General features: G+C 41.2%; 1 protein-coding gene across 2 annotated transcripts; it reads left to right on the plus strand.

Annotated features, from left to right (window-relative positions):
- Positions 1–114: 114 nt before the first annotated feature.
- On the plus strand, positions 115–22,274 carry pklr (pyruvate kinase L/R). Of its 2 annotated transcripts, none has more exons than XM_061716936.1 (12): positions 115–158; positions 6,433–6,597; positions 7,598–7,689; positions 7,779–7,910; positions 8,554–8,740; positions 16,674–16,947; positions 17,463–17,613; positions 18,227–18,379; positions 18,495–18,661; positions 19,734–19,800; positions 21,733–21,847; positions 21,944–22,274. In XM_061716936.1, exons 2-12 carry the CDS (start codon positions 6,459–6,461, stop codon positions 22,048–22,050), a joined length of 1,584 nt encoding a protein of 527 aa, XP_061572920.1. In that variant the 5' UTR covers positions 115–158; positions 6,433–6,458; the 3' UTR covers positions 22,051–22,274. The 2 variants fall into 2 exon arrangements, with proteins under 2 accessions (XP_061572920.1, XP_061572919.1); XM_061716935.1 differs by lacking the exon at positions 115–158 and adding an exon at positions 2,660–2,800.
- Positions 22,275–23,444: the final 1,170 nt, after the last annotated feature.

Consider the following 23,444-nt stretch of genomic DNA (forward strand, 5'->3'; position numbering starts at 1 on the left):
ATAAATAAAGATGAGTTTCACCTCCTCTGACGTCTTCAAAGTGACTTCTTGCAAAAGCACGGGTAGTTTGTTCTCCATCAGATGGCGCTAAAACCCGCCGCCTACTTGTGCAGGTGGTTGACGCGCAGCGCTCAGTCCGGACCTGCCGCGGCCAACAGGTCGGTCATGCTTCCTTTCTGAAGAACACCTCGACTTTCCTACTTTTATACTACTCTGTGTGCGTTTACTGTACGATCCTGTTAGTACCTGCTTCTATTTGTACCCTGCGGTTATGTAAGGTGAATTTACTTTTGCTTTTTTCCCCCCATGTCTGTCCCTCTGCCTGATATTGATCATTCGTGTTTCATTTGTTTGCTTTGGGGATTCATGGGATATCTCTCTTTCTTTCTTTCTTTCTTTATTATTTTACTTGAGAGAAAGCAAAATCAAATCTGACAGTCTTTTTTCATGGTCAAACTATTAACATGGCTTCTTAAGTGTCTTAATTTATTCTATTTGGTTACCTCAGCGCTGAACTTTGGTCTCCACACCTGTAAGTGACCGTTGCTCCTCCTGATAATTAAGTGCATTTCTGATGCGAGGCGTGGGTGGGCTTCACGGTGCGGGGAGCAGGAGGTTAGCTTTTTAGCAGTCAGCTCAAGCACAAAGGTCTGTTTGCTCTTTAGCTAAAGATTTACACCCTTAGACAGCATGTCTTTTCTAGGTGACCGTGCATGGAAACAACCCTGCAGGTCCGTGCGCTGCTCACCTCCCTTGAAACTTTGAGTAAACTATTATCAGTATTACACATGAGGCTGGAGCTGTTGTTGGTTTTTTATTTATTTATTATTTTCTCTTTAAATGTCTATCAATAGCCTAAACCCAGAAGATAATATATATATATATATATATATATATATATATATATATATATATATATATATATATATATATATATATACATTACACATTACATCTGATGTATCTCAGAAAATGAGAATATTGTGAAAAGGTTCAATATTGAAGAAGCTTACTGCCTCACTCTAATCAGCTAATTAACTCAAAACACCTGCAAAAGCCTTTTTAAATGGTCTACACACAATCATTGGGAAGACTGCCGACTTGACAGTTGTCCAAAAGACGAGCATTGATAGCTTGCACAAGGAGGCCAAGACACAAAGGGCCATCGCTAAAGAGGCTGGCTGTTCACAGAGCTCTTTGTTCAAGGACATTATTGGAGAGAGTGTGTGTGAGAGAGAGAGTGAAGGGAAGGAAAAGATGTGGTAGAAAAAAAGTGTAAAACCAATAGGGATAACAGTACCCCGGAGAGGATTGTGGAACAAAAAACATTTAAAAATGTGGGGGATGTTCACAAAGAGTGGACTGCAGCTGGAGTCAGTGCTTCAAGAACACCCACGTACAGACGTATGCAAGACCCGGGTTTCAGAGTCTGGAGGAAGAGAGGAGAGGAACGGAATCCGTGTTGCTTGAGGTCCAGTGTGAAGTTTCCAGTCAGTGATGGTTTGGGGTGCCATGTCATCTGCTAGTGTTGGTCCACTGTGTTTTCTGAGGTCCAAGGTCAATGCAGCAGTCTACCAGGAAGTTTTAGAGCACTTCATACTTCCTGCTGCTGACCAACCTCATGGAGATGCAGATTTCATTTTCCAAAAGGACTTGGCACCTGCACACATTGCCAGAGCTACCAGTACCTGGTTTCCCTGTTCTTAATTGACCCGCTAACTCGCCTGACCTTAACCCCGTAGAAAATCTTTGGGGTATTGTGACGAGGAAGATGTGATACGCCAGACCTAACGATGCAGAAGAGCTGAAGGCAGAGCAACTTGGGTTCTTATAGCACCTGTAATTCAGGCAAAAGGAGCCCCAACTAAGTATTGAGTGCTCATACGTTTCATGTTCATACTTTTCAGTTGGCCAACATTTAAAAAAAAAAAAAAAAAAAAAAATAATTTTTTTTTGTATTTTTCTTAAGTAATATTCAAATTTTCTGAGATACCAAATTTGGGATTTTTATTAGTTGTCACTCAGTTATAATCATCAACATTAAAAGAAATAAACATTTGAAATGTATCAGTCTTTGTGGAATGAATATACAAGTTTCACTTTTTGAATGAAATTTTATACACACACATATATATATATATATATATATATACATACACACACACACACACACACACTATGCAGTGCAGGAGTGTCCAGTTTCTGTTTTGAGTTAAATTGTCCAACAGTTTGGGATCAGGACTTTACATTACCAGGTTTGACCTACGGTTCATTCCCATGCTTTAAAGCAGGGGTGTCCAAAGTCGGTCCTCGAGGGCCGCAGTCCTGCATGTTTTAGTTGTTTCCCTGCATCAACACACCTGATTCTAATTAATGGTCATCAAAGTCTGGATAGTTCTGTTGATGACCAAGCTCCTTGTGTCACGGTTTGATTTAAAAAAAGGGACACATCTAAGACATGCAAGACACCGGCCCTCGAGGACCGACTTTGGACACCCCTGCTTTAAAGTCTTTTCAATTTTTGGTGTCATCTAGGCCCAGCAAGGCCCAGCCACTTAGTTTTGAATTTGGGCAAGTGGGAGGAGTGATGTGGGGGCAGCAGGGGGGGAGGTTGCAGGGTAAAAATTAATGAAAGAGGTTTTTCCAGTTGACATGAGACTCGGTAAAAGATAAGAGCGCAACGTTGACAGAGAGAAGGTTAGGGAAGGTGGAATACAGACAACTTACACAAAACAAAACTGAGGACACTAAAAAAACTGAAAGGATTTGAACTTTTCAAAGGAGAGTTCACACGAAATGGGTAAGTGAGTTAATAATTTTGTTTTCAGTTTTTAGCACAGGTCAGTTTTGCACGTATTCATACAACTATAATATGGTTTAAAACCCCAAAAGACCCATTTAGCAATGTGACGTGTTTAATGCATGAGGTTATATGAGGTTGATGTACAGAGCAACGTTGTTCAGGTTTGCTGATGTTTAGAACTTCATTCAGGGCTCACAGTGGGATTAAAATCTACCGTCTTGTCTTGACTTCAAACATACGCTTCATTTGAGAGCATGCACAGCCACGAGCTGGCCGTGTTTGTTTCACTGAGGCCCCGCCCACCACCAAGTTCTCCTTTGTATAAGTCATGATGTCCTTCGCATGGACGGATATTTTGTAATTTAGTGTGTTTGACCTGAAGTTTGCTTTATCTATATTTAGTTTTCCGGGAACAGGTATTTTTTTTTGTGTGTGTGTGTGTGTTTCCATGTGTACACACAGATGGATGTGTCCGGGGAGCATCTCAGTGGGACATGTAATGATGTGAGCAGCAGTGCGGCAGAATTGGGTCATAGGGAGGTGGAGGGAGATGAAAAAATACGAAAAACTGACAAACTGAATATGAAGGGGCCGAGGAGTTCACGAACCCTCCAGTCAAAATTCTCATTGGGGAGTTTTGTTCTTGTAAATGATCATATTTGTGTGTGTTATTTGCAGAGGATTTGATAAGATGCACAACATGAAAGATATGAGTTTGTTCAAATTCCTCATCCTCATTCTCATCCTGGCGTCTTTACTCTCTCTTGTGCTGTTTATACTCACTGACCTTGTCAGTGCTCCTCTGGTCCTCATAGTCTTTATGGTCATTACTCCATCCTCCCTGCTGTGGCAGATATTGCTGGCTTGACCTACTGTGAAATCCTTCAAAATGGATTTCATTGTTCAGGACGAAAGCCTAAAGTCAAATTGTGACGTTTGACACAAATATGTGGGCTTCGTTTCCTGGTTTGAACTCTCAGCGACTGATTGTGGCTGAATCGCTGACAAAAGGTGTAAATAGGATAATATTTCTTTCTTTTCTTTCTTTTCACTGGGCTTAGGAAGCTGCAGGAAAGGTAAATCACCACATAAATAAGCATCGTACTGCTGAAGTCATATAAAATCCTGCCTCTTGTGACTCTGATGGGCTCATTTCCAAGAGCAGCATGCAACTATTTTCTTGTTAAAATCTCCTATCATGCCACACATCAGACAGTCAGAAATTTTCTCTGGATTGGTAGAAAGCCTAAACGGGTTAAAAGAATATTTAGCATTGGACTTATGTTTCTCAGGTGGACAGAATCGTGACTGTGGGTGAATGTTAATGCTGCTCTCTATCTGCTGGATGTGTAATGAAACCTTTGTCCCAACGAAGAAGATGCAGGCTTTTTCCATCACACGTGCATGACGGCTCAGTGAAATTCTGTTTCTGCTCATCCAAACTTGTTAAAAAGCTGAGATCATGAAATAATATGAATTTGAGTGCCTGAGTCAGTCAAATTTCATACGATTCAGTTCAATGTTATTTATATAGCGTCTATTACAACAGAAGTTGTCTCTAGGAGCTTTCCAGAGACCCAGAACATGACCCCCAAGCAATAATTACATAATTAATGGCAGGTAAAAACTCCCATAAGGAGGGAAGAAACCTTGAACAGGACTTGGCTCATAAGGGGGGACCCTCCTGCTGAAGGCCAACTGGGATCGCAGGTCAGAATGTCAGCAGGTATCCAACAAACATCCATACAAACAGGTGGAAGCAGCAGTGGGATGATCAGAGGGGGGGACTGCAGGGCAACATGCAGCTCCTGAAGCTCTGGCCTGCAAACATGCACAGAAGAGAAAAGGAGGAGGCAGACCAGCACAACAACAATGGATCTCAGTTACGCTTCTAAGATACTTCTAATTAATAACTGAGGGTTGATCTGAAGAAAGGAAAGAGAAGAAGAGCAGAGAAGGAGGGGTGAGAGGCACCGCTCAGTGGATCATGTCGGTGCCTCCCTGCAGCGTAGGTCTATAGCAGCATTTCTACAACGAAGCTATTTTAACTGAGCTAAGACTAAGCTAAAACGAAACTAAGAAGCTAAGACGAGCTGCTCTAGTCTTGTCCTGTAGCTGCAGCTATGACTACTGACCCTAACACACTAGAGTTTACACTAACTATAGGCTTTACTAAACAGAAATGTTTTAAGTTTGGTTTTAAAGGTGGAGGTGGTGTCAGCCTCCTGAACCCAAACTGGAAGTTGGATTCATAGTAATGGTTCCTGATAGCAGAAGGCCCGTCCTCCAAATCTACATTTGGACACTAGGAACTACGAGTAAATCTGCCCTCTGAGAACGGACAGCTGTATAAGGAACATGAGGTACTATTAGGTCTTGACAATATCGCGGAGCTAGGCCGTTATGGGCTTTATACGCAAGTAAACACATTTTGAATTGGATTCTGTGTTGAGATGGTGAGATGCTGTGACATCGCAGTAACAGTTGGAGGAGACGTCATGCAAAACAAGGCATCTATAAATCTTACGTTTCTCTTTCTCGCAGCTTTAACTGTCATATCAGTTTTGTATGGCACATCAAGTGATAGTCGCTGTCACAATTTGGTCTCAGCCTGCCATACGCTGCAAGGCCAACTGACTATACGTGTCATCCTTTGCTGTTCTCATTATGTAACTGGTATAAATGATTTAAATAATAAGGGATTTTCCCAAGAAGTGCCCTTCAGTAACTTCAACCCTCACCCCACCAGTAACCCAGAGCTCTAACTGTTGAGTCAGCGCTGCCTTCTTGACCTAGTAGCTTTTATAAGTTTAGAACATACTAGTGGTCTTCCACAGTGGGTTCTGCAACACTCAGCACTCAAATTTGTTTGTAAATTTGCTTTGATCAAACCCGGTTTTCACTGTCCGCTTACCCATGTACTAAGTGAGGTTTTGGCTTTTATTATGCTCCCATAGATGTCGAACAACAACCATCTGGAGCTTTTGTTCTGACTGTATAACTACAAAAATACAACTACAGTCTTGTATTAGTCCTTATATGTTTTAATCCTCTGAATAAATATCACAGCTGACTTTGGCTTGTTTCCTGCTCCAACAGTGAGGAGAAAATTATATTTTGCTGAACATTATGTGATGGGTTGTTTTCCCTTCACTTTCCTGATTAACAACCTCCCTTTAAATGAAACGCTTCCCTGTGGTCACAAACTGTTTTCAGTTCCTCCGTGTGCCAGCCTAAAAAGCTCCTTTCCATCTTATTAGCCCTCCTGTGTGCTTTCCAAAGCCTTCTAAGTGCTTGTCAAATAATATTTGCAGAGCGGTGGTGTATTGTTTTCCTCTATTATCCAATAAAATGACTAAATGTGATTCTGTGTGAGGCCTGCCGGTGGTAGTTCATTGCAGGTCAGTGTCTCGCTTTTCTCTCTGTGTGATTGGAAAAGCTGACAGTGTATTTACAAGATGTTTCCTGCACTCCTGTCCTGATACACGGGTAAAAATGTTCCTGTTAGCAATCAATAATGCTGCTAATATTTTGTTTAACCTGTTTGAGGTGTTGCTTTGTTTCTTTTGGCCTCTGGAGTTGGCTTGTAGACTAATATCCCCCCACTGACAACATTTCTGTCACTACAGCTTGCATCAGGCGCTACTCAGAGGCGATGACAATGCCGGACTCTTTCATTCAGCGCCAACAGCTCGATGCCAGCATGGCCGACACCTTCTTGGAGCATCTCTGTCTGCTGGACATCGACCAGGAGCCAATCACAGCGCGCAACACCAGCATAATCTGCACCATCGGTGAGTGTGGTAATTTGTTGGAGACACCATGTCTGACCTCCAAGTTTGTTTTATGCCAACTTTTGTGCATAATCAGTGACTCCCTGTCAAACAGCTGCATCATGGGAGGCCCTCTGTGTGGTGGCAGGATTTGATGCTAAGCAGGGACACATTTGGGTTCTTGGTGCCTTTTTCTCCGCCCACAAAAAGGGCAGATATCTCAAAAGAAATACAACGTACAAAATGCTTCTCAGTTTTTTAGACATCTGTATCTTCAGATCATTTTTATGTTTTCATTCAGGGAGATTGAGTAGCAGGTGTTAAGATGAACATAAAAAAATTGGTAGAAAAAAATAATCCAAGCAGACATTTCCTCTTTGACTTGTTAGCCAAGATGTTATTTCTAAAAATAAAGGACACAGGGAGAAAATGACTGAAAAAGTTGTGAAATACCACCTGAAGGAATATCTCACAGTAAATCAGGTCAATTAGCAACATGTCAGTCACATGATTGGATGTGAAACAGTGTCACCGAGAGGCTGATTCTCTAGGAATTGAAGATAAGACTAATTGTAAAAGCAACGCTGACAATAATGCTTCTCAACAAAAAAAAAAAAAAGTATTCTGAGATGTAATTCTGTCTGAAACTTGATATAATTAAAACATTAACTAGGGACGAAAAAAAACCAGTCTTGAATGTCCCTGATCAGGATTCAAGGAAACTTTATTGGGGGTGTAACTGCCCCTCCTAAAGTCCACAATCATCCTTCGTCTTCTTCCCATTGATGCAGAGATTGTTTTTCAATGTATACGCATATCTAATCACTTTCAGGCCAGCTCTCACTTAATTCTGCAAGAAAATGTCAGAACATATTTTGCATGTATTCCAATAGCAAAAAACGACAACAAACAAAGAAACGTGCTAAACACACATCCATTATCCATACTCAAATCCTCATAAAAAGAGGACTGTAGCTACACTCACACTCTACTTCTCTACTCCTCCTTTTTTTCGTCCCAGGTCCTGCATCTCGATCAATCCCGAAACTCCAGGAGATGATCAAGGCTGGGTTGAATATTGCTCGTCTTAATTTCTCTCATGGCTCTCATGAAGTAGGTGCAACATACAGTAATGTGTCGCTTGCACATGCAAGTCTTGGTTTTTCACTCTTTCACGTTCCGACTCTGTCTGTGTCGTCCAGTACCACAGTGAGACCATCAAAAACGTCAGGGAGGCGGTGGAGACCATGTCTTCCGACCCCTTGTGCTATCGACCAGTCGCCATTGCTTTGGATACGAAGGGTCCAGAGATCCGAACCGGATTAGTGAAAGGGGTGAGTGTATTGCTCTTCATCTACAAAACAGCCTCTTGTGCACCAAGTCAAACAGGTTAAAGTTTGTTATGTCTCCTGGGAAAAAAAGTGACTGTTTGCATTTCCAACCTCTCATCGTGGTGTTTGTGCTGTCGTCGCCTGCCGTCTGCTTTGTTGAGCAAAACCTCAGAGCTGTTGGCAGCCTCATCAAGCCTTGATTAGCTTACAAAATGACATGACATAAGCCTTGTTTTTTGTTTCTTTTTTAACTGTTTAAATTTCTGCAAATTAATTGGCAGATAAATGTGTATTTGTACACCAACCAAGTTATATTGACAGTATATTCACATTATCTCGACAGTATTTTTTTTTTATAACCTTATCAAATAAATGCTGATTCCAAATGAAGAGAACATAAATTACAAGGACTGTAGATGAGCTGAGAACATTGGCTCTCTCTCATTGTTGTAACTAGCATGCTAAGAGACACTATATTTTGAATAAGAATGGACCTTCTTTCTTCAGCGCTTCCACCACAGGTTCAGCTAGTCATGAGGATTTTTGGGGAGCCCATTTCCATTTAACGGCTTGATGACAACTCATACATGTGTCTCCAGTGTGCGTTTCCCTCACTGATGTTGTTTTTAATGTGTGTTTTTCATAGAAAGTTGAAGAAGAGGTGGAGCTGGTGAAGGGCAATCCTGTGCGCGTGGTGACAGCAGACAGTGACAAAGACAAGACGGATGAGAAGGTGATCTGGGTGGACTACGTCAACCTGCCCAAAGTCCTCCAGAAAGGAGGGAAGATCTACGTGGACGATGGCCTCATTGCTCTCAGAGTTGTAGAAATAGGTGATGTACATAATGTTTACAAAGCCTGTGTTTAATATACTAGTTCTCATTATTTCAATTTAAAAAAATGTTATACTCTAAATGAATATTTCATCTTTGATAAGTTAGTTTTAGGGAAACTGCGTTATTTGCATGCATGTGTCCATAGCCATAGATTTTTGGTTGAAAGTCTGCTCCGTTACTGTACAAGTGTGCAATGCACCCCCTTCATATTTTAAGCAGATTCATCTTTTTGTGTAATTTTTCTTTTAATCTTTCACAGTTTCAAGGTAACACAAATTAAGAGCCCACCTACATGCTCGGTTCTTTCCCTCATCCCTTTTGACCTATTTCACAGCTTTGTAGCAGCTTTTATCAGTCAGTCTGCCCCAGGGCAGCTGTGGCTGCAAACGTAGCTTACCACCACCAGAGAGAATGTGTATGAATGAATAATGGTCTAAGTGTAGCACTTTGAGATTCATTGAATGGAAAGTGCATTACAAGTTAAAATTATTATTATTATGGGCATGCCAAGTAGTGGCATGACCATATTGCAATCGTCCAGAATGGCCCAAAAGGCAATGTTGCTAGCGTTTCGCTAACATGCTAAAGTCGCAAAGGTCCCACGTCACACCAGCGGGTGTAAAGCATGACCCCGCTCTGTTGTGGAAAAAAAAAATCCCCAAAAAATGAAACACGGCCGAGAAAACCTGAAAAATGAAGGTGTTAAATTAGTATCTAGAAAGGTTTCCCTTTTCTTCTTATTATTATTATGGGCATGCCAAGTAGTGGCATGACCATATTGCAATCGTCCAGAATGGCCCAAAAGGCAATGTTGCTAGCGTTTCGCTAACATGCTAAAGTCGCAAAGGTCCCACTGCGCACCAGCGGCTGTAAAGCATGACCCCGCTCTGTTGTGGAAAAAAAAAATCCCCAAAAAATGAAACACGGCCGAGAAAACCTGAAAAATGAAGGCGTTAAATTAGTATCTAGAAAGGTTTCCCTTTTCTTATTATTATTATTATTATTATTCTTATTCCGCACTTTTTTTCGTCCGTTAATGCGGCCCGAACCGCAACGTGCACCCATGCATGCCATACATCGTTGGATGCGTCTCCATCTTGCCTCGATGGGCATTACTTTTCTCCGTAATAGGGGTTACCGTGGCAACGCTAGTTGCCAAAAAGCAAAAAAAAAGGCAAAAATTCCCACGCTTATTGCTCGGCCGAACTTTATCGTAGAGACATCGTTCAAACTTTCAAACACTCGGCCCGATAGTCACTAAAGGACCATAAAACTTCATCATGCTAGTTATTACGGTTTTTGCGATATTTAACTTTCAATTTAAAAAAAAAATCACTTTTATTTTGGACGCTTGTTGCTAGGCAACGGTTTATCGTACAGACATCATTACAACATTGACAAACCCGGGACGCTTTGTACTGCAACATATTTTAGTCTCGTCATGCTTGCTATTATGGTTTTTGAGATATTCCACATTGTTCATTTTGATGCTAACGGAACTTCGGATGCTTGTTGCGCAGCAACGCGGTTTCGTAGAGACTTGGTTCCAACGTTAAAAGACTCAGCTTGATGTGGACTACAACATACTGAGGTCTCATTACGCTGTCGTTTACAGCTTTTGAGTTATTGAAGCCAAATTGTCACATTCTATCCTATGGGGCTTGTTACCATGGCAACAAAAACCAATGCATTTGTATGGGGGACCATGTGAATAAACAATCTGTTAATGCTGCCCGAACCGGAACGTGCACCCATGCATGGCATATATCGTTGGATGCGTCTCCATCGTGCCTTAATGTGCATTACTTTTTTCAGTCAAAAGTGTTACCGTGGCAACGCTAGATGCCAAAAAGCAAAAAAAAAGGCGAAAATTCAGACGCTTATTGCTCGGCCAGACTTTATCGTAGAGACATCGTTCGAACTTTCAAACACTCAGCCTGATTGGCACATACGGACCCTAGAACCTCATTATGCCAATTTTTCAAGTTTTTGCGATATTGACCTTTCTTTTTTTTTTTTAATTTCCGTTTGACTTTGGACGCTTGTTGCTAGGTAACAGGTTATCGTAGAGACATCGTACAAATGTTTCCCGACTCGGCACGCTGTGGACTTCAACATACTCAAATTTCATGAAGCTGGGATTTAAGGAAATTTTATGTCAAAATCCAGGCCAAAAGGCCCCATTCATTCGGATGGGATTTTGTACCATGGTGAAAAAAAAAACCTATCCGTTAACGTAGCCTGAACCGGAACATGCACCCATGCATGGCGTACATCGTTAGATGCGTCTCCATCTTGCCTCGATGGGCATTACTATTCTCAGTCAAAAGCGTTACCGTGGCAACGCTAGATGCCAAAAAGTGCGCCCCATTAATAACTATTGGGAGCACAGGAATGAATGAAATACAAGCGTAAAAACACCTCAAACTGACATAGAACCACCCCTAACACAAACACTACAGCCCCAAACCAAAGCAGCAAGAGGGGACGAATGGGTGGTAGGGCATGCCCATATCAAAATTTCCAGAAATTTTCTAGTTATTATTATTCTTATTCCGCACTTTTTTTCGTCCGTTAATGCGGCCCGAACCGCAACGTGCACCCATGCATGACATACATCGTTGGATGCGTCTCCATCTTGCCTCGATGGGCATTACTTTTCTCCGTAATAGGGGTTACCGTGGCAACGCTAGTTGCCAAAAAGCAAAAAAAAAGGCGAAAATTCCCGCGCTTATTACTCGGCCGAACTTTATCGTAGAGACATCGTTCAAACTTTGAAACACTCGGCCCGATAGTCTTTAAAGGACCATACAACTTCATCATGCTAGTTATTACGGTTTTTGCGATATTTAACTTTCCATTTAAAAAAAAAATCACTTTTATTTTGGACGCTTGTTGCTAGGCAACGGTTTATCGTACAGACATCATTACAACATTGACCAACCCGGGACGCTTTGTACTGCAACACATTTTAGTCTCGTCATGCTTGCTATTACGGTTTTTGAGATATTCCACTTTGTTGATTTTGATGCTAAAGGAACTTCGGATACTTGTTGCGCGGCAACACGGTATCGCAGAGACTTGGTTCCAACGTTAAAAGACTCAGCTTCATGTGGACTACAACATACTGAGGTCTCATTACGCTGTCGTTTACAGCTTTTGAGATATTAAAGCCAAATTGTCCCATTCTATCCTATGGGGCTTGTTACCATGGCAACAAAAAACAATGCATTTGTATGGGGGACCATGTGAATAAACAATCTGTTAATGCTGCCCGAACCGGAACATGCACCCATGCATGGCATACATCGTTGGATGCGTCTCCATCGTGCCTCGATGGGCATTACTTTTCTCAGTCAAAAGTGTTACCGTGGCAACGCTAGATGCCATAAAGCAAAAAAAAAATGCGAAAATTCGGATGCTTATTGCTCGGTCGAACTTTATCGTAGAGACATCGTTCAAACTTTCAGACACTCGGCCCGATTGGCACTAACGGACCGTACAAGCTCATTATGCCAATTATTACAATTTTTGCGATATTGACCTTTCATTTTTTTTTTAAATTTCCATTTGACTTTGGACGCTTGTTGCTAGGCAACAGATTATCGTAGAGACATCATACAAAGGTTCCTAGACTCGGCACGCTGTGGACTTCAACATATTCAAATTTCATGAAGCTGTGATTTAAGGAAATCTTTTGTCAACATCCAGGCCAAATGGCCCCATTCATTCAGATGGGTTTTTTTACCACGGTGAAAAAAAAACCTATCCATTAATGCAGCCTGAACCGCAACGTGCACCCATGCATGGCATACATCGTTAAATGCGTCTCCATGTTGCCTCGATGGGCATTACTTTTTTCAGTCAAAAGTGTCACCGTGGGGGGCGCTAGACGCCAAAAAGCGCACCCCATTTTTAACTATTGGGAGCACAGGAATGAATGCAATACAACCGTAAACACCTCAAACTGACATAGAACCACCCCGAACACAACCACTACAGCCCCAAACCAAAGCAGCGAGAGGGCTCGAATGGGCGGTAGGGCATGCCCATATCAAAATTTCCAGAAATTTTCTAGTTATTATTATTATTATTATGGGCATGCCAAGTAGTGGCATGACCATATTGCAATCGTCCAGAATGGCCCAAAGGGCAATGTTGCTAGCATTTTGCTTGGAAAAACGAGGAAAAACATGAAAATGAAGGCGATATATTAGTATCTAGAAAAGGTTTCCCTTTTCTTATTAGTGCCACGGCTGCGCCACGTGGCACTCCTCCTCCATTGAGATGCGCAAGCTCAATGGAGGAGGAGTGCCTCGTGCGCAGCACGAGGCACTCATACAATTGCTCAGGCTTATTATTATAGATTCTTCCGTAAAAACTTTGGCGCGTAACTAGTCCCACAGCTTTGAGAAAACGCGAAAAGTAAAAACGTAGAAACGTGCGCCTTAATCGGGAATCGATTGGTATGACTTTTATAAGCGATTGGCGTGCACGTTTTTGCGCAACGTGCACAAACGTGCGCTTTTTGCCCCATCCGGAACGCATTGCGTGAACTTTGGGGCCTCACCACTCGCACACCGTTACTCGAAAAATTATGAACCGATTTAGAAAGTTGTAGGCCCTGAATTTAACTACAGTCCTGTGGATTTTCAGAACGTTGGCACGAATAGTTTTTGCACGAAGTGCAAAAACATTTCCAAATTTCCAAACTAATGGGGACCATGTATTTGTATGGGGCAGCATTTCACACTGTGTGTGGGATGAGGTTAAAAAAAAAAAAAATCACCTTTTTTCTGAGTCACCTATCTTTCTCATACTTGCACGTAGAAACGTCATTCAAACTTCAAAACGGAGGAAAACTTCTCTTCTCTCTCTAAACCCCAGACTGTTTTTTCCGAAAATGTACACTTTTCAAGATATGAGCCCTCAAGCGAGGACTGGAAATCACTTTTTTGTCAAATCTTCAGTGCGGTTCTAATTGATCAGAGTGCGAGAGACTTTGAAAAAATGACCATAATTTTTATTTGTAACTCGAGCTCACGGCCGAACCGTAAAAGCTAGAAAGATAATCTTTGGTCAGAATGTAGACATAGATGTTGAGATTCAAATAATATGACTTTGACAGGCGTGGTGTGCACAAAATTTGAACGGGGGAGCCAAGAGTCACGCCAAATCCTGCCTCTGTCTCCATTGACTCTAATGTTAAAAAAAGTTTTCTTCAAAAAAATCTCATTTTTGTTTTCGAATTGCCGTTACTAACACATTTTAAGGAATATCTGAATAAAATTAAGATTGTCAGAATCTTCCGGGTTCTGTCTCTCTCACGATGTCTTTGTTTTTCTGCTAGGAGCTACAGTTTGATTACAAGGTGAAGTTATTTGAGGCTTGTCAAATCCGAAAAACTAGCTGAGTCATTCCAATACAATATACACTACCATACTTCCGGGTTATGTGACCCAGAACTAGTCACATGACCCACTCAATGCAGACTTCATAATACTTTACCTTGGATAATGGAGGAATCTGAACCCTGACCTTACATGATCCCCAGTCCTGCTGGGGACAGGTTCATGGGATATATATGTATATTATTATTATTATACATATAAATATTTACATTTGTATATTATATATACATATTAGCCCCGCCCCTTCTTCTGATTGGCCGATACGTTATAGTCCAATATCTTTTGAATGGTTTGACATAGAGAGTCACGGGTGGTATCAAATGACTAAGTATCGAGCCCCTGACCCTCATTGGTGCAAATTAACCACGCCCCTTCTTCTGATTGGCTGATACGTTAAAGTCCAATATCTTTTGAATGGTTTGACATACAGAGACATGGGTGGTGTCAAATGACTAAGTATCGAGTCCCTGACCCTCATTGGTGCAAATTAGCCACGCCCCTTCTTCTGATTGGCCGATACGTTATAGTCCAATATCTTTTGAATGGTTTGACATACAGAGACATGGGTGGTGTCAAATGACTAAGTATCGAGTCCCTGACCCTCATTGGTGCAAATTAGCCCCGCCCCTTCTTCTGATTGGCCGATACGTTATAGTCCAATATCTTTTGAATGGTTTGACATAGAGAGTCATGGGTGGTGTCAAATGACTAAGTATCGAGTCCTTGACCTTCATGGGTGCATCCCGCGATCATCCGGCAGTAGTCCGTGGCACTTCAAAATTTCCCGGGAATTTTGGTCTAGTTATTATTCTTATTCCGCACTTTTTTTCGTCCGTTAATGCGGCCCGAACCGGAACGTGCACCCATGCATGGCATACATCGTTGGATGCGTCTCCATCATGCCTCGATGGGCATTACTTTTCTCCGTAATAGGGGTTACCGTGGCAACGCTAGTTGCCAAAAAGCAAAAAAAAAGGCAAAAATTCCCGCGCTTATTGCTCAGCCGAACTTTATCGTAGAGACATCGTTCAAACTTTCAAACACTCAACCCGATTGTCCCTAACCGACCGTACAACCTTATTATGCCAAGTATTACAGTTTTTGTGATATTGACCTTTCATTTTTTTTTTTTTTTCCGTTTGATTTTGGACGCTTGTTGCTAGGCAACAGGTTATCGTACAGACATCGTACAAATGTTTCCCGACTCAGCACGCTGTGGACTTCAACATAATCAAATTTCATGAAGCTGGGATTTAAGGAAATTTTATGTCAAAATCCAGGCCACATGGCCCCATTCATTCGGATGGAGTTTTTTACCATGGTGAAAAAAAAAACCTATCCGTTAACATAGCCTGAACCGGAACATGCACCCATACATGGTATACATCGTTGGATGCGTCTCCATCGTTCCTCGATGGGCATTACTTTTCTCAGTAAAAAGTGTTACCGTGGCAATGCTAGACGGCAAAAAGCAAAAAAAAAGGCGAAAATTCGGACGCTTATTGCTCGGCCGAACTTTGTCGTAGAGACATTGTTGAAACTTTCAAACACTCAGCCCGTTTGGCAGTAACGGACCCTACAACCTCATTATGCTAATTACTACAGTTTTCGCGATATTGACCTTTCATTTTTTTTTTTTATTTCTGTTTGAATTTGGACGCTTGTTGCTAGGCAACAGGTTATCGTAGAGACATCGTACAAATGTTTCCCGACTCAGCACGCTGTGGACTTCAACATACTCAAATTTCATGAAGCTGGGATTTAAGGAAATTTTATGTCAAAATCCAGGCCAATTGGCCCCATTCATTCGGATGGGGTTTTGTACCATGGTGAAAAAAAAACCTATCCGTTAACGTAGCCTGAACCGGAACGTGCACCCATGCATGGCATACATCGTTAGATGCGTCTCCATCTTGCCTCGATGGGCATTACTATTCTCAGTCAAAAGCGTTACCGTGGCAACGCTAGATGCCAAAAAGCGCGCCCCATTAATAACTATTGGGAGCACAGGAATGAATGAAATACAAGCGTAAAAACACCTCAAACTGACATAGAACCACCCTAAACACAACCACTACAGCCCCAAACCAAAGCGGCGAGAGGGGACGAATGGGCGGTAGGGCATGCCCATATCAAAATTTCCCGAAATTTTCTAGTTATTATTATTATTAATAATATTATTTTTTTTTATTTTTAATTATTTTTTTTATTTTTTTTTTATTGCCAGACACAACTTTTTCTCAACTAGTTTAGAGTTTCAGACTTCACCTTCGCTGGAGGGGGATATTTGAACGATACAATATGCATACCGGTACATGTCTTCACATACCTAATACTATTACCTATAATTCTATTTTGTAGCATTATCATATGTAGACATAGTGATCTACAGTTATATCCTGCACTACTTAATATTTATTTGCTCTACTAACGTTGAAAACAGTTGGTCTCATGATAATCTGCGTGAGGTAGGTCCCTTGGAGTCTTCTGATGAAGCTTTGCCGCTCTGGTCTCTGCAGGCTCTGACTGGGTGGATACGGTGGTGGAAGCAGGTGGGACGCTGTGCAGCCGTAAAGGCGTTAACCTCCCCGACTCCGACCTGATTGGCTTACAGGCTGTTAGCGAGCAGGATGAAGCTGACCTGAAGTTCGGGGTGGCTCATGGTGTAGACATTGTGTTTGCCAGCTTCATCCGTTCGGCCCAGGATGTGAAGGATGTGCGCCGAGCTCTGGGGCCACACGGACAAGATATCAAAGTTATCAGCAAGGTGGAAAGCCGGCAAGGAGTTAAGAAGTAGGTTTAGAAAAATCCCTCTCGATTTTAACCATTTTAGGCAATTTTATCTATAACCCAAACGGATCCTGAAGGCAGTGACAGGATAAATGTACGACTCATGGCGTTCTGATCTTCCTGCAGACAGCGAGCTGCCATATTTGTTTTTTAGATTGCATCAAGAAGATTAAATGTCTCACAATTACATTGTGTGAATGAATATTAAATGTGACAAATGTTGTTTTACACCTCATGTTCTCCTAAAGTCTGCATCATCTTACTGCTGCTCTTGGATGTTGTCCAGACAATTTTATTAAGATCACTGCTCAGTTTTGTTGTTTGTTTTTTTGCTTTTAAATCCTACAATTACTGTATATCTGCAGTTCTACTTTTGAATAATGCACGGAAACAAACAACATCAATATTGCTTTTGTCCTTTATGCTCCATTATTCTCGCACTGGAGATCTTTTCACCCTTTATTTGTCTCCAAACACTCAGTCCTTCGCTTACTCATCCTCTTAAATCTGTCTCTCAGTTTCGAGGAGATCCTAGCTGAGAGTGACGGTGTGATGGTTGCCAGGGGTGACCTGGGGATTGAAATCCCTGCTGAGAAAGTCTTCATTGCCCAGAAGATGATGATTGGGCGCTGCAACTCTGCTGGGAAGCCTGTCATCTGTGCCACACAGGTCAGAGCACATTTTAGCCGGTCAAATGTCAAATGACTCCATGTAAGCTCCCATTAAGGTACGCTAGAAGGTGCACATTAACCTTTCACTGCTTTATAATGTACTTTCACACAAGGCTCTTTATCTCCTTTCTCATTTTGGACACACACAAACACTCCTGCAGCCAAGTTGAGTCATGACATTGTACCTTGTCTGTGCTCGTGCTCTTGACTTGCAGTGACAGCGTTAAAGCTGGTTTGCCATTCGCGACCTGAGCTCAGAAACATCACCAACATGCAAACTCTAATAAGCATTATCCACAGCTTCTTAACTGCTAGAAATATACAGTTTCTCAGGCGACGCTGCGAGCAGTCTCATTTTCCAGCTGTCTGCCTTTATTGACCCTGTTTCATCATTTCCAGTAAACCGATAAAGATGTTGGAAATTCATGCTTTCCCTCCTCGTTGTAAATAACCTCTCACCACACCCCCTGTCTATCTCTCAAAGTTGGCTCCCTAGACCCATAAAATCCTTTATTTTGGATACAAAGTTGCACAAAACTCAAATGGTTTATATTTGACACATTCCCTAATCAGGTTCCTTGTGTGTTGTTAATAATATTTGATGTTGTTAGATGCTGGAGAGCATGGTTTCCCACACACGGCCGACCAGAGCGGAGGGCAGTGATGTAGCCAACGCTGTGCTGGACGGAGCTGATTGTGTAATGTTATCCGGGGAGACTGCTAAGGGACAGTTTCCAGTAGAGGCAGTTGCAATGATGCACTCGGTGAGTGTCTTCGTGTGCAGATCACATCTGTTTTGTCACATCTGATCTCAATGCCCTCTGATAACGCTCTGTTCCTGTGTGTGGGTTGCATGGTGTCACTCTTTGCGTCTGTCAGATCTGCAGGGAAGCAGAGGGAGCCATTTTTCACCAGCAGCTGTTCGAGGAGTTGCGTCGCCTCACGCCTCTGTCCTCTGACCCCACAGAGGTCACTGCCATCGGCGCTGTGGAGTCCTCCTTCAAATGCTGCGCTGGGGCCATCATTGTCCTCACTAGCACTGGGAGGTGTGTACCCACACTCTCCTTCCAGACAAGTGTGGATGCACCAGACAGCTCAGGGAAAATCTGCATCACTTATCTTGAATATACACTACATATATATTTTCAACCTGAAATGTATACATGTTTGCTATCTTATTGCTCTTATATTTGTAGCTACTTTAGCATATGAGCTATATCAAATACTTTCATTTAATCAAAAGGACATGTACTTGATTAGATTTAAGGAAACACGTTAAAGACTATGCACACATATTCTAGAAATATATAAAATGTTTGTTTATTGTTTGCTTTGTCTCGAAACAACAACAAATCACCGTCAAATTAAAAGCGTCAAAATAGCAAAGCAGTCTCATCCAGATATAAAGAACAACAGTAAAATAATGTGTTCGAACAGGGAACAGGAGGAAGCAGAACACTTAATGTTGATTTATTGTGCTCATCCACTGTGAATTTCAGTACCTGAAAAATAGGCTGTACGCTCAAATGCATGTAGACATAAATGAATTCCTGTGTAAGACCTGAGTAAACACAGTTTTGCTGCTTCCTTCTTGCAAACAGTGTTCAGCACAGGATCTCTTGAGGTTACTGTTGTTTTATCACAAGGCAAAGCTACAAATTGAAAATCAGATAGGAAAAAGTAATGCTTTTTTTTCTACTGTGAAATCATCTCTCCTCCAGAGACATACTCAAAACATGTATCAACCAAAACAGAACACACAAACATTCATGAACACCTGGAGATCAAAAGTACAGAATATATTTTGGCAACGCATTAAAAGACACCACATATCAGTGGGTGGTGCTATGTATTTGATTCATAATCTCAATTAATTTATTAATGATGAGATTAAAATTATGCTTGAATAACAGAGTCAAAATAATATTTTTCAGCACACAGACAAACATCAGACTCTGGGTATATTTCAAATGAATGGGGAGAGATTGGCTGATCCATGTCACGGAGCCGTGGAGCTGATCTAGTTTTGTCACACATACCAGACCAAGACCTCTTTGTTCGTCTTTGATGATTTAATTTACCTCATAATCCATCCTTCTATCCTCTCATTTTTTCCAGGTCTGCACATCTTCTGTCTAGGTACCGGCCCCGCTGTCCAATCATTGCCGTCACCAGAACCCCTCAGGTACTTCCATCCACTATACAACAGAACTCTGTTTGTCATGAACAGTGATGCCCTTTTCTTGTTTAAACTATGATTTTCAGTATTAAATATGATCAAATAGATAAATCTAAGACTTAAAAAAAAAAATGAAGTGACTTGAAGTGAGCAGTTTGTGGTTTTGTGGGCATTTGCACTCACTGAGGTCTACAGTAATATTGGTTTATTTTCCTCAAACAATTGCCTGCATATAACACATTTTATATCATTTATTTTAGCTGATTATCTTTGTCTGCTGTTTGGCTCTCTTGCATATTTATGAGGAAATGTGAAAGTACAGTACAACCTCAGGGTAATTCAAATATGATCTCATCAACATGTGCTTCATGTGACGGTTAGGGGTCAGGTTCAGTTTCAAAGAAGATTATCTAGATGCTGATGCTTCCTCCTCTTCTGTACTCCTGACAGCATCTGCATTGAATCAGGCCAAAGGGTCATCAATATCTTTGTAAGATGCTTATGCATTATTAATCGACTTGAAAGAGCATAGCATTAAGCGTGCATGAAATAATGTCAAGATAAATGGTCTGAACGATTAAAGGTGTGATGATGTTATTGTAAGCAGTTCCTGTGTTTGGAAACAGAAAAAGATTGTTAAACTTTAACAATCAAAAAGTTTAATCCTTTTAAGAGCATGAGTTTATAATTGAATTAATGTTATACTTTTCTGTCTTTTCTTCCTTTTAAGAACTGGTGCCTCAAAAGATGCGTTTCTGGAAATGGTTCTAGTTTGGGCTTGAAATCCTATCGTCTTCTTTTTATAAGGCGGTGTCTATTCATTTAAATCTGGCATAGACTCCCGTCTGCTTTCTCATTGATTTTTTTTTTTTTTTTTTTTTTTCCTTGGATCTTTTCTTTTAAGCCTCTGATGTGAAGAGCATTTTGCTGTTGCTGATTGTTTTGAAGTTATGCTCTTTCACCTGATATTAAAGTTACCTTATATCATTGTGACGGCTGTTGTGAGATAGAGCTGCATGTTGCTGGGCCACTGCTGGTTAATATGATTGTGTATGTGTGTGAGTGGCAGCTGGGAGGATGAGAGACAAGAGGGAGGCAGGCTGGAGACTGAATATTAAGCTTAACATGGACTTCAGATGGTCATTTCAGTTTTTTTTTTTTATTATCTACAGTGCTTTTACATTATACCCATCTTACTTCCTAGTTTCTAATTACTTTATAATGCTAAAGGAATATATTACAATATTTTTTCTTAAACAAGATGTTGACTTTAATGCTTTTCATAATGGGTGGGTGCCCAGCCACAACTCTTAACCTTATGATGTTGGTGCATAGAACCCCTGAAATAAGTTTGAGAGTTTGAGAGTTTCCGATGGCGTCTAAAGAAAGAATTATATTTTGATGACTCTAAAAATGCCAAAAACCATGCCATGTCCACTTTAATATTTTGTTGCATTGTGATCGTTATGGTCTGCTTTGACCATCATGCATTGCAGAATATTAAAACTGCTGTCTCTGCTTCTGCCAGGGAGAGGTATCTAAAAACAACAAACTACCCTGCTGTTGCTGATATCTTGTTACAGTAATGATCTCTTGTTGTTGCATATATATGAACCTACTGATCAGCCACCATTTCTCACCTTTCAGCAAACAAGGCACCCCAGAATATTTTAATACGTCTGTATTTTCAAAATGTATTGTCATAAAAGGGTTAAGTCCCACTATATTGCTTTTGTTTTTAATCAGCAAATGTATTTATTTGTTTAATTAACAGTGACTTTCAGGATTTGATTTCCAATGAAAAATAAATCCTGTTTTTATTCCTCTTACTGTAGCTGCAACAGATGTCTTCATTTGTTCCAAAGTTTTGACTGGCATTTCATTCATTAATTATTTCACTGTAAGGGACCAGGCCTCACCCCCTGCTCTCTTTCTCAGGTGGCTCGCCAGTCCCAGTTGTTGAGAAGTGTGTTTCCTGTCCTCTTCCACCCTCTTCCTGCTCCCATCTGGGCCGATGACGTTGACAACAGGGTCGACTTTGGCATGGAGATAGGTCAGTGTGTGTCTGCAGTTTGTCAGTTTGTGAACATCCTTTGGTCTGAAAATAAACTGACATTCCTTGAATACTGCTTTCCATCCATGATTGCAGGAAAAGCAAGAGGATTCTTCAAGTCAGGTGACATGGTTATTGTGGTGACAGGCTGGATCCCAGGGTCTGGTCACACCAACATCATGAGGGCAGTGAATGTCCCATAACGACATCCCTCCGCCGGACTTGTAACATCACTGACGTTCTGGCCTGCCACTGAGACAAGGATCAATGTGATGAAATTCCCAGAACCAGTCCTTAAATTAAAACAATAAACTTCGAACTTTTGAGTAATATCAGGAAACATTTGCTGCTGACTCTGATCACATTAATGTTGACTTTGTGTTTGTTAAAAGCAATGACTCCCTTCAAATAAAACTTGAAGCATTAATTCTAGCTGTCTTGTTCTGAATTGATGCTTCACTAACTGAACTTCCTCTGATATTGAAAGAGACTGTTGTCTCTGTGTCTGTCCTAATGTCATATTTTACACACACTTTTATAGAATTTGGAGATCAGGTTTTTTTTTCCCACCCCTAGTCCTGACCTTATCTCTCTGACTGCACTTTTATTTTTATTTAATGAACAGTGCTTGGGTGATGCCACAGCTGCATATTGGTCACAAAAAGTAATTATATTAGTTCAGGTGTGAAGCTTTGCCTTTCTTTTGCAGGCCTCCAAGTATTTTTGATTTTGCGACTTCAACATTTTATTCCAAAACGTTTCTCACATAGAACATCTTAAATGTTTTGGTGCTATTTGCAGTTGAATAGAATATCATATAAACATATCATTATTGAAATGAAAAATTCTATTTTGAAATATTTAAAATTACTTGGGTATTAAGATCAACAATTTAATATAGTGTATATATTTATTTTGGGTAAGGGATTTTGAATTTGGTTGCTAGGATATTTTTTGCCATGTCTAAAATTATATACATACCATATAAGAGCTAAACCTGTTTTATTTACCTCCTTGTAAACTCAATTAGAGCGTCCCCTATGTGAAATATGATTGCTAACAAAATTGCATTTTTTTCGGGGTTTAAATAAACTTTCGTCATCTCTGCATCACGCGCTCTTTCACTGCATTGGTGAGACCTGATGACGCGCGACCTGTACCTGCTAGAGATGCGTGCGTCTTCAGCTGGCCGGGCATGCGGCCTTGAGGGCTGGGTGATGGGGATGCGGATACCATGGCAACTGTCCGATTGAATGCAGAGTTTTCTTAACCTGCACAATTGTTCATTAGACATGAAATTGCGTGGCGCGCCTCCGTGGACGTGCGTCCTCGACCTCTAGGCTGAGTTGGAAAAAGGAGTAAAGTCGAAAGGTAAAGTGGACTTGATCCGCTCGGATCAGTTGCACGTTCAACAAGTAGTTTTATTATTTTTGTTGGAGGAGACTTTTTGAGTCGCTGTATTTTGCAGCAGCTCCCCCCCATCCACCCCCACCTTAACATGCTGAATGATCTTTCATCGGAGCCATAAGAGCTGGAAACGACACCGCCGGACACAACTGAAACGGGGATAGATCCGGCTAATCAGAGCAGACAATAT

Source organism: Cololabis saira, chromosome 3, assembly GCF_033807715.1.
Source record: "Cololabis saira isolate AMF1-May2022 chromosome 3, fColSai1.1, whole genome shotgun sequence".
Taxonomy (NCBI): Eukaryota; Metazoa; Chordata; class Actinopteri; order Beloniformes; family Belonidae; genus Cololabis; species Cololabis saira.